At 43.3% G+C, this 12728-nt stretch overlaps 1 protein-coding gene across 2 annotated transcripts in view; it reads right to left on the bottom strand.

Moving 5' to 3' along the window:
* Positions 1-12728, bottom strand: part of col14a1b (collagen, type XIV, alpha 1b) — a 175906-nt gene that overhangs the window by 46650 nt on the left and 116528 nt on the right. For both annotated transcript variants that reach the window (XM_082520442.1, XM_082520443.1), the window contains exons 24-25: positions 6591-6707; positions 1302-1451 (exon numbers count right to left, since the gene is read on the bottom strand). In XM_082520442.1, the coding sequence (XP_082376568.1) occupies positions 1302-1451; positions 6591-6707 (267 nt within the window). The remainder of the gene's footprint in view (positions 1-1301; positions 1452-6590; positions 6708-12728) is intronic.

Genomic DNA, 12728 nt, shown 5'->3' with positions numbered 1-12728 from the left:
GCTATATTGTTATTATGACACATGTAAGGGCGCTTTTAAAACGGGCGTTTGGCAGATCGAATGGAGGAGGCAAAGTACTTCTGGATGTGTCGGCGGTGAGTGCACGAGTGGGTTTGTGCGAAACGCTGCACATCAAAAAGCAGTTTACAGGATTTCCCAGTTTTTCAGCTTCAAATTGGCTGCAGATCTGACAACCTTAGAGGCAGCCAAAGTTTTCAGTCCTCTGTTTGTGGTCGAAATAAACGAGCCCGAGAATGACTGAGCGACGGCATTACGGTCGTACACATTAGTTCTCTCATAGAACACACAAATAAGAAAAAGAACAGAGCGCCTGCTCTGAAACATTTGTCTCACACTAAATGGGAAATACTACACACATGCATCCCTATCAGAAATAAAAGTGGCCAGTCTCCACACAAAGGTCATGTAGGGATCGTGAAATTTTAGGCTGATATTGATGATTACAATAAATATTTGCAGCACAGCTGTTGTCAGTGGATTTCTTTTGTTTCTCCAGAGACATGATGAACGACCAACATAACCAATCAGAACTCAATGAAACTACATGAATTCCCACGTGCTCTCTCTACACCAGCTGTTTGCTGTGTTTACATTAATGCAAACTATTCTTTGTCTGTATCTGCAACTGCTGAATAAATGTAGGGGACTGCTGCAGCCTGCCTTGTTGGAGCTGCCTGACTCAGTCCTGTGTTGGCGATCACTGCTTTGAGTCCCACAAAGCCAAGTTGGAAAAACCTTCTGCCCAAAATACACACGGCAGCAGCTGTCAGCAACCTGGAGACCACGTTTTACATTTTAAACTTTGGCATCACAAAACACGATTCGTTATATTCTGAAAAGTATCAACGTTTTAAGATTTAAAAATAAATCTTTAAGCTTATTTGAGACATTGATTTCAAGAGTTTCTGGGGGTGTGGAGAAACCCTCAACAAATGCATTTACTGTGAAATATTTGCACTCTTAAAAGCCTTTTAGCTCCTCATTACACTGTTGTTGAATATTTAGCCGGGGATAAATGGACATGTTGGCATCAGATAAACGTTGGCCACTGGCGTCAGAAATTAAGATCTTGTGCAATGGCATGCAATATTTAAGTGTGCCCAATTTGAAAGAGTGGAAGCAACCCAGCACACACAGAGACACACAAGTGTAAATGTAAACGAGGCTTCTGTGCAGTGATCTTAAAATAGCAGCAGCAGGAGAAATCCAGTCGTGGAACTGCAGTGCACCTCGACCTGCAACATGTGAATGACACGTGTGTTCAAAGCTCAGGTCCTTACGTGTCTTCTCAGCGGTGGTGACTGCAGGCCCTTCGGTCCCGTCCTGCAGCTGAGCGTAGATGCTGATCTTATACTGCATGTTGGGCTTCAGGTTGTTGAAACAGTGCCTGCTCGCTCCCCCGCTCAGTCTCGTCTCCTGCTTCTGGCTGCCTGCAACAAAAGTACAAAGAACATCTTTATCTTTCTCAAAAATGATTCTGTATTTGTCACATGCAGAAATAAAAGCAAGTGCATGCACATGCAAGTGTGTAGAACAATCTGCACACATCGTAAACCCAGCACGTTGTCACAGATTGAAAATGAAAGCATTTATTTATCTTTGTTGTCATTAGGATGCTACTGTTCGCTTGGTTTGTTAATAATTGATGAATCAAATCCAATTATTGAACCAATCAAACACCTTCCTGTTGTACTTGTTCACTCCATCCTAACAGTCAGGGTCCATTGGTAACATGTCAAACAGTTTTCCAAGAAAAACCTGTTATCCATGAAACACCAAGCATTCACTTCATTACAGGGAACAGGTGGAACATTTTAATGACTTAAAGAGGCATCGAGTGCAAAGATAATGGGACAAGCTCACCACGAAACTACACAGGTGGGAGTGTATGGGTGGAAAAATCTCAGTTTAAGTCAAGTCAAGTGAATCAAACCAATGTGAGCAGCAGCAGCAGGACGCAGCTGATTTATTTGGCTAAATTAAGTTCTCAACATGTCTCGTAGTCCTCCAGAGGCCTGGTAATGAACCAATCATTTGATTGAGTGTGTTGACCCAGGGTGAGATCTAAAACCTGCAGGACACCGGCCCTCGAGGCCTGGAGTTCGCCACCTCTGCACCGAAGGTCACTGAACCCATAAATGCTCCTTTTTCCTCAGGCATCATCAAATCGAGTTCAATCCCTCAGAATCCATGCCAGAAGTGCCGCTATGAGTAATACTGCATATAATCTGTGACATGATTTAATCACATTGGCTGGAAGCTCGAGCTGTGAGGGAGTCATCAGGCAGAGGAACCTATGAGACGCCTAAATGCACCACAACATTCCTGTGTAGCTAAACTGGGATAAGACCATAATAAGGGTGAAGAATGGATCCTGTGCAGGAAAAGATCAAAGAGTTGTTTCTGTAAATTCTAGCTGAACATGGTAAATCCTTCTGTCCTGCAGGAGGATGTATGAAAACACACTTTACACTCTGTCTTTCTTTCTATACCCTATTCCCTACATTTACCTCCCTCCATTCCCTTTAAATTCCAGCCTGTTCAATAATAAAACAGGATAATCACACATTTCCCCCATTCTCAGCAGCAGGTGTAATTATTTACCAGCTGTTCTAACATAAGTCATTATTTAGCTTCATTGTGTGTTGAGAGAACCAACACATTGGATCTCCCCGAGGAGACACGGGGGAATTTGTGCCTTTTATGTGACGTTAATGACGCCAGTGTTATTGCTGGACGCCTAAAGGTGATGAATAACAGCTATTACTTTCCTATTTGGTGGATGACGGCTGTATTAAAAGTTAGTCTTAGCTTTGAGGTGCTGACTGAGTGGTGGATGTTTAAAATCGATTCAGGGCCAGACCATCTGTTGTTTGATGCTATTTGGACGTGTTCTCAGTGTCAGACAAAGAACTATTGTTTTTGTTGGTGGCTGCACAGAATCATAACTGAGGAAATGACTTTTATAAGCATACGGCTGCTTCACAGAGGTGACTTTGGTGCAGTGGCCTGTTTGGCAGCTGACGAACGAACACATTAAAGTTCATCAGTTCATAAATAAATTGCAGAGAGTTTCAGGAGAGTTTAACAGACACTGGAGGTAACGTGAAAGTGTATCTGCTGTCGCCATGTGGCTGTTTTTCTTCCTAGAACATCAAGTTAATATTGGTTTGGGGACCATCACTGACGGCCAATCAAAATGCTGTAATAAAGCCTTGCAGCCAATTTGTTCTGTAGTGGAGGAAGTGCAGAGCTAAAGAGGAATTCTAAATAAAGACATGTTTGTGAGGGATGTAAGGGACAAACGCAGGATTTTAGTGGACATATTATATCTGATTATAAGGACACGATCTACTTGGTTCCATTTAGAAAAGGATCATAGGTGAACCATGTATTAGAAAACCGTTCCTTTAAATATGCATTTGGAGAACTTCTACACTGTTAGCAAGAATGCCCACTCTCTGTGGGAATCTTGTAATCCTTGATCATGTTTTTAGATATTATTAGATTTTTATTTTTAGGGATCATCACAGCACCAAAGTCAGGGTAAGAAGCAAGAAGCAACAGAGAACCACAACTAGCTGCACAACTAGCTGCTACTTATAAGCTTTACATCTGACTTCCACCGAGAGGACATGTCTTCCTGTAAATCTGAATTTGTTTGTACGGTGCATGTATTAATGAAAGGTGGAATGATCCTTGTTTGTTTGTTCCAGTCTTAATCAACTGCAGTTATAAAAGTTCTGCACCAACCTAAACAAAGCACTTTACCTGGTAATGTAAACCTTACAGTAACACAGAGACAACCCCAACAGTCAAATGGACCCTATAAGCAAGCACTTGGAAGAAACCTTTGGCAGAAGCAGGATGTGTGGACATGTCGGCCTATCCTGAATCAAACTTTGTAGAGCTGCACGACGCTTTTTACTGCCAAAGTGCAAATAACATAAAAAATTAAAGGTGCTTTTCCTTCTGTTGCGCGTCTAAAAGTATAATCTCACCGTAAAAACAAGGGCATTTATTATTATTACTCACACGTGCAGACACCTTTGTACTTTTGCTGCTTCCTTATTCACAAGGCCTCACCACAGCAGGTACTGTCGCATGTTTGATGTTTGGCAGATTTATACTCTGGGTTCCCTTTCGAGACCCCCCCCCCGCCGAGGGGTTTGCGTCTCCTCCTGGGATCAAACCCGGGGGCTTTTGCTTGCTATACATACATAAACCACGTACTACTGAGCCACTACAGCCACCTAGCTTATATTATTATGTTTAACGATGCAGGCATAATTTAGCATGACACTAAAGTTAATTAGCTGACAGTCTAGTTAAACGAACGTCAGCGGTGGGCTATAAACAAAAACACGTTTCTGCAAGCAGAACGTATCTGTTGAATTTGCCAGAGTCTCGGCACACTTCAAGCTAACGCTGGGATGCACGCGCGCACTGACTCATGCAGACGGCAGGCTTCACTTCCCTTCTTCTTCACACTCCCACACATAATGAACTCTAAATAGAAGCAGTTCAGTTTTTATTGTTTTAAAAAAATATATTGTCACAATCAGAGGAAAGAAGTTGCAGGTGCAACCAAAACTTCAACAGAAAACTTCATAAGAAGAAAATAACTGTACTTTTTCCTTCCCCCTCCTTAAAGTTTACCTCTGAGAATAGACACAACAGGGCATAATTACTGTCACTGCTGTAACAAGCACATCTCCTCGCTCGGCAGCCGTAATCGCGACCTTTTGTCTTTTTTGTTCGCTTTATTTTACCTCGTGCAGCAAATGTAAATGTCACCCGTGCTGTGATCCGTAAGCCTTCCTTTTCTACAGAGCGGCACAGTGTCTGATTGTACAGCTAAACCTTTAAAGTGTCAGCACGTCTCCGATGGGATACAACAATATCTTTGTCATCTCCGGCTGCTTAGGGATTCAGAAAATTGGACCCTCTGCTTCAGCTACATACTGAAACTCCTACTGATGAAAGCATGTGAGTATGAATGAGGCTGCTCTCCTACTGCACTGGATATGCAGCGTAGGAGTTTGATGGGAAGAATTACAGTTACGCATGCAGTATTCTGTAAATGCTAAAGCGATGCACTGTCACGTTTAACTCCTCGCCTTAATCCAAAGCCAGCAGCATGATGGGAGAAGAGTTCAGATTCCCACGTTTGCACTGATATTGCATTTGCAAACATCTCCAAACATATAGCAGCAAAATGTTTGTGAATTCACACTGAAAATTTAGCGTATTGTGTATTTAAAATATGTGCAAGCAGGTTTTTCTTGATTCAGTGACTCCCACTGTAAAGCCAAGCGTTTGTGTTTGTGCCAAGCTTTGCAGGCACACAAAGATAATCGAATATTGATCTGGTACACAAGCTTATTGGCAAGATTTTTCCAGATTACTGGACATGTTTTGTTTTAACAGTGTTTATAGGAGCTTTATATAAATATGGAGGAGAACGGTGAGATCTTCATCTGAGTCATTTTCATGTCTAAACAGGACAGACTGAGGAATCACGTGCAGGGTGGGAGAAGATAGCGAACCTTTGAATTTAGCTCCAACAGCAGCAACCATTTCTTCTCATGGCTCATAAAACTCGCACAACAATGAGGAGAACTCCTATATAAGGGTTCCGGGTCATCGGCACTTGTGGGACGGTTTGATTGAAAAAGCACACTCGAGGTCTGCTGCATCGTCTGAGCTGGGTTAATGTTGGGACCTTTTGTATTCTTTTTTAATCATTATGGTTTCGATTTATTTGTTTCAGGTCACGGGCTGATTCCCTGACATTCTCCTCTGAAATTTCTTGACACATTTTTGAAATTTATTGCTCTCCAAGTCATTGGAAGGCATCCGTGCCCCAAGGTGCCAAATGAGCCCCGATTCGGGACGCTCCCTCCACGGTGCTTCACAGTTTCAAAGAGCAGGCCTTCTTCCTCCAACAGAGCACAGAGTTCGTTTTTTCTTCTTCCAGGTGTGCGCCGTGAGACTGTGTGCTTATTAAGGACAAAGAAATCCAAACTGCTCTGTGTTGTATCCATACGTGTGACCTGGATGTTTGGGGTTCACATGTTCACACAGCTGTATCTTAAATATCTGCAAACAAAGCTGTAAATACTTCTCAATAACATAATCTTAAAACATTAATAAAATACATGCACAATGTCTTTCCCTAATTCAGAACGAGAGATCAGAAATGTGTTTCCTTGGTGTGCCTACGAAGCTTGGCACAAACACTGGAACCGTCCAACGTGCTGACAGATCTTCCACCACCTACAAACGAGTCTTTTTTTAGCAGCTTGAGATTGTGCACGTAGTCAAGCAGAGATACTGGGATGAAAGGAATCCCACTTGCAAATATAATAACTACAAACCTTCATGATGAGAACAGGTTCATAAGTTTAAAATGTTAATACTGAGAAATATTTACTTACATGATGCAACAAACGCCTCAGGCTGACCTTCATTTGCTTACGTACACAGTACAGATGGGAGTACGAGCAAAACATCACACAGAAGGAATAAAACCACCTTTAAAATCACGCTGCCATCACTGCACTCACCAACCGCCGACTCCAGGGCCACTCTGTAGGCGCTGGCATGTCGGTGAGGCTGCCACTGGGCACACAGCCCGTTCATCCTCACCTGATAGGTACTCAGGTTAGTCACGCCCAGGTACACTGCAGGGAAACAGAAAAGGTGTTTTTACTTGCAGAGCAGATATTTACGGGCCCAGACGTTATTTCCAAATTCCATTCTTGAATCTGTCACTCGGAGCACCGTGTTTGAGTTTTACAAAAAGAACGAAATGCTCAACGACTGCTTTGGTTCAGTGAATGAAGAGCTGCAGCTCAGGAATGTGGGGTTTCTGCAGTAAACATATTTCTCTACCAACTTTAAACATCTCTTATTAATACTGGAACAATGACATCACAGCACCGTGAGCCTCTTCATGGCATGCACCAAGAACATTTCACCAATCAGACAAGCAGCAGCCTCCTCACACCAGGAGCCCCCGACTAGCTGTGGAGGTTTCAGTACATATCTAACATTTGCTCTCGTTATTTAGAAACTTAATTATTTAGAAAGTTATTTAGATTTAAATTGAACCGAACATGATAAGATATTTCCAAAAACTAAAGCTAAAATCTGTCTCAGATCTCTTAGTCTTAGAACAGATGTGATGTGGGTCAGTGACAGCTGTATTATTGGACATTTTAATGTAATTTGATGTCTCTGCTATTCTCCTACAGTCAGCTGTGGCGGAGGCTACGAGTTTTGATGTCATGAGTCTGGACACGAACAAAAGCAGCATTGAGACATAAAACTAAACCTTTCTGGAAGCCTAAAAATGTGCATTATAAACTTGTAAGCATTCCTCTCTATACTGCCATAAGAGCAAAGCTATATATATGTTTAACAGCACTCAGCTCACATCTGAGGAACCACACGGCATCCTGTTTCCACACGGCAGATGCAAAAGTCTCTGGCCAGTTGGTTTCAAGGACACCAAAGTGCACTTTCTTGAAGTTATTTACAGACACACAGAAATGTAGCTGCACTGTCTTTGCTTCAGAAGTCTGGCTTATGCACACACGCACAAACAAACCCACACACACTCTGTTTATGCAAATGGTATGTATGCGCTTTTATGGTGCGACGTTTGAAAGCAGCTCTTGTTCCCAGCTGAAGAACATTAGCATGCGTGTCTCTGTGAGCTGGTAATGGCCTGTACAGCTCAGTATCATTCCCTCTGACAAAACAGAACATTTCCAGTTGAGCCAAATATCTAATCTGCATTATTGTGAACTTCATACAAATGCATAATGTATCCCTGCATAATATTCCTGCAAACCTCTCAGCAAGTGATTTAATGAGGAGACGCAAAGGGATTCTTAAGTCAGCATCTCTACATATATGTCGACACAGTAAAGGCAGCGGGAGGCAAAACACTCCAGCTGTTTGAATTTGCTACTACTGATAATCTGCCAATATTCGACAGGAATTACTGGTAAATTTCACACAGAGGAAAATGTTGAGAATCATCAGCAGTAACTTTGATTCAGTGGTCCCACTTCACCACGACAATCCAGCGCAGCGTTTCCGTTTCTGCTGATGCGGCACATTCAGACTCCATCTCGCCCACGCTCGTTAACAAAAACCCATGATGCTTATTCATTTGGGCAGTTACTCACTCCCACCCCCAAAAGAGCAATGCACCGTTTACAAGCAGAGTGACCTCAGACTGTCGTGCTGGGCAGAGACGCTCACACTCCCTGCGAGTTAAAGGAGCTCAGATGGATGTAAAGCAGCTGCTTCTTTGTCTTGTAAAAACTACAATGAGGCTCTTCAGGAAACTTATATTCTGCACATACATGCTGCTCACAGATATGTTCAAGCAAACCGAGCACTGGAGACATATCCTAACAAAGGATGCAGGATCACCTGTAAAGAGTTAGATATAAAGAGCTACGTTAGCCTGCCCAACGTGCTCCCACTGCAATGGAAAAAGTATCTAATGCGCAACATTCATGAGACATGGAAACATTAACGATTAGGTCATCAGCTTTATTTTACTAATTAGTATCTTTTAAGATGCAAAATATGTCAGTTTCTCAGGCTCTGTTTCGCAGAGAGAGCCCGTCTCCAAACAGCTGCACTTTTCTAAATGCCACACAATCTGTATGTGCAGGAAGCTTCGGTCATAATGTTTCTGGTTGTTCCCTTAATATCGAGTCGCTCAGATTGTTACCAGTAGATTGATATTTGATGTAAATTCATTAAAGTAAGATTCAATTTCACTGTGAAAAGGCTTGAACAGCTGATTAGAGCACAAAAACAATTTGTGTGACAAGAATAACTATGAGATGGTGGACGGGTGGGTGGGTGGATGTGCCATGAGTTCCCCAGTTTCACCCATTGTGGCCAACTTCTACATGGAAACAGTGGAACCCCACTGAGTCATTGGTTCAGGTATGTGGGTGAAAATCAAATCTCAGGACGACCAAAATTCAGGGATCACATTAACTCAGTGGACCGACACATCAAATTCATCAGGGAGGATATGAAAAGTGGCAGGTTAGCCTTCTTAGACTGTGAGATTTCCATCAGTAGTGGGGGACATTTAAAAGCTGATGCGTACCGTAAACCTACATCCACTGGAGCACAAACTGGGCGCCATCAGGACGCTACAATACAGATCGAACACCATCCCCACAGACACAGCGGCCAGGGAAGCAGGAGAGCAAGACGTTGCTGAGTAAATGTGGTTATCCCAGCTGGACATTTGTCAAACCTGTGAAGGCACCTAAAGAAAGCTCCAGCCGATCCAGGAGGGAAGGACAACCTCAGTGATCCCTCATGTGTCCGGAGTATGGCCACTCTGTGGCTTTCAACACGCTTTGATTGTTTCATGCTTTACTTCTAAATCACTGCTTTACTTTTGAAATTCTTGAACTTAAAACTTAAATTTTGAGTATTTCACAACAAGTAACCTTTCGCTGCATCCTTGCAATAAGCATTAAAGGCCATATACAACATTTTTTCTGGGGTATTTCTTTCATAAACCTTTAGGTATACGAGTGTAAGCAGATAACCTGGAGTGTCATTCTTCTTTTTGCCACAACGACCATGATACTCGTCCTCTGCGTGACATTGACACATCAGCCCACTAAGCTCTGCTGGTCCATTGGCTTCATTAACATGCTGGTGAGCAATATGACAGATGCTCCATTCACCTCCTGGGATCCCACTGGCCTCATCATCTTGCTCTCTTTTCGACTCAACCCATCTCTCCATCTTTGTCAGAGTTCATCCCCTTCTTCTTTCCTCGTTTTCCTTCCAAACTTGTCCTTCAAGTCAACCAAGAAGTGCTTAATTGTCATGCAGGCAGCGGAAACTGTGGCTCCAATGCAAAGTGACACGCTCCATTTAAAGCTGCGTGTTCGGGCATTTAGCTGACACTTGTATCGAGAGCTCTCGCGCAGAGAGCAATGAGAGCGGATGAAAGGGTAGAGGTTCGGAGTCCTGCTCAAGGACACTTCAAAAGGACACATAGTTTTCACTGGATGCTTTGGCTGTCATGGAGATCAAACCAGAGACCTTTCAAAAAGGGCTATTTCACCGATAGGCCAGTCTGCACTGAAGTGATTAATTATCATGCAGGAGAGGAAAATCCAGGCTCCTACTCTAATGATTGTACTTGAGAAGCAAGTGATTGATTGAACCAGGCCACACACTCACAGAGCCCCAGGAAGTGTCCACATCACAAGTGAGATAACTTAAATCCATACAGTTCATTCCAGCACTGGGATGTAATTAGGTGGAGTCGACATTAAAGGTGTCAGATGGATATCAAGATATTGAGCCTGCAGGAGTCTGACTGCTCTCTGATTAGATTAGATGATATTGTTTATTCACTTGTACTCAAAGAGGTAGAATGGGCCGAGAAAACCAATAACAAGGTGTATAAATGATCCTGGGTAGAAAATGCCAACAGAACAATTAAGAACAAGCAGAGCAAAGATGTACTGGTCTATTGGGAAATCATCACGGTGCAGGAAAGGTATACTTTGTAGTTTATAGTTGCTTTTATCTTTATTTTCTTAAATAGATTTTGAACTCATATTTGATTAAAATAAATATATATATACAAAATTGAGCAAAAGGTTGGACTTTCAAATGACTTTTTTCATTTCATTGCGACTCTTCCTGATACTTTGTGGTCAGCAGGGCCTACGGATGTGGGCCAGGCCACGTGTTCGCCTGTTTTGTTCCAGCTGAAGTCTGAAACGCCAATTTGGAAACCACAGTATAGACAAAAGAGAGAAGCTGAGGAGGGAATTGCAGAAACCATTGAGGGGCTATTGAAAGTAGGGGTGCTTGAGCCCTCTCAATCCTACTGGAATACTCCTATTTTGCCAGTAGAGAAGCATGGGACAGGAAAGTACAGAATGGCACATGACTTAAGAGCCATCAATGCCATTTTACGTACTGACACGGTGCCAGTCCCAAACCCATACACAGCCTTGACGGCATTAACACCAGATCAGAAGTGGTTTACATGTATTGATTTAGCGAATGCATTTTTCTGTCTCCCATTGCATGAGTCTCTGAGGGACATTTTTTCATTCACATATGGGGGACAACAGTACAGATACACAGGGTTGCCACAAGGGTTTGCACTTTCCCCTGGCATTTTCAACCAAGTGTTGAAAGAAGCTTTATCGCCATGCCATCTCCCAGAGGGGTGTTCACTAGTGCAATATGTTGATGACTTGCTCATTGCAGCTCCGTCTGCTTCGGCATGCACGGCAGCTTCACTTACCATACTGAAGAGACTCGCTGAGTGCGGTTTCAAGGTCAGTAAAGACAAGTTGCAGTTGGTCCGACCAGAAGTAACATTTCTGGGCCGTGTCATTGCTCACAAATCAGTGGGTCTGCTAAACACTCATCGTGATCAGATTTTGACACATCCAAGACCGCGTACGGTTAAGGAGTTGCTCTCATTCTTGGGGTTAACAGGATACAGCCGGCACTTCATTCCAAATTATGCAGGCAAAACAGCCCTGTTGAGGGATTTGGTAAAAACGGCAGGTGTCAGAAATCTTAAGGCTGAACTGCCATGGACATCGGCCACTGAGTCGGCATTTATTGCATTAAAACAGGACTTATCCAGATCGGCTGATCTTGCTATCCCTAATTACGAACAACCCTTCTATCTTGATGTTTCTGAAACACACGGGATAGCTAATGGGGTGTTGTTTCAGAAAAAAGGGGGAGGAAGAGATGTACTTATGTACGTCAGCATCAGGCTGAATTCATTAGAGACAAGGCACCCGAGATGCACTCAGCATGCCATTGGGGTGTCAAAAATTATACAAAAGACAGCACATATAGTGAGGGATCATCCGTTGAAGGTGCTGACCACCCACAGTGTGGTGGCATATGTTAACTCACAAGCCTTCACCATGACACCTCTTACACAACAGAGAGTGTGTAGAGTTTTAGATGCTCCTAACTTGACCTTCACACATGAAGGAATTAACATGGCAGATTTAATGGAGTCAGGAGGAGAACCTCATGACTGCGCAAAGAGAGCTGAAGTGGACGAGAAGATAAGAGAAGACTTGAAAGCAGAACCTCTGACAGGAGCTGAAGATTGGTTCACTGATGGATGCTGCTACAGGGATGATGAAGGATTAAAAGCAGGCTACGCGGTAGTTTGCAGAAAAGGGGCTGCATTTGAACTGAAGGAGGCTGGAAGACTTGAAGGGCAGCAGTCAGCCCAAAGAGTAGAAGTAATTGCTCTAAGTCGAGCTTTGAGACTTGCAAAAGGAAAAAGAGTCAACATTTACACGGACTCAGCTTATGCTTTTGGAGCAGCTCATGTGGAGCTGGCCCAATGGAGAAGAGCAGGATTCAGGACAGCAGATAACGCACCAATCTGCCACAAAAAGGAAATGGAGGAACTTGAGCAGGCCTTGGGAGATCCAGAGGAGGTGAGCATCATAAAATGCAAAGGCCACTCCTCAGGGACCGGCCTGATGGCCAGAGGAAATCAGGAAGCCGATCGAGCTGCAAAGGAGGCAGCGGGTTATAAAGCATCACGACAGATGGTACAAATAACGGTGGAAGAAGAATCAGGAGTTAACATGCTAGAGGAGGCCAGGAAGGCCCAAGGGGAGGCTGCCCCAGAAGAG

Source organism: Aulonocara stuartgranti (assembly GCF_965226115.1).
Source record: "Aulonocara stuartgranti genome assembly, chromosome: 22".
NCBI lineage: Eukaryota > Metazoa > Chordata > Actinopteri > Cichliformes > Cichlidae > Aulonocara > Aulonocara stuartgranti.
This window is presented reverse-complemented; position numbering and strand designations above follow the sequence as displayed.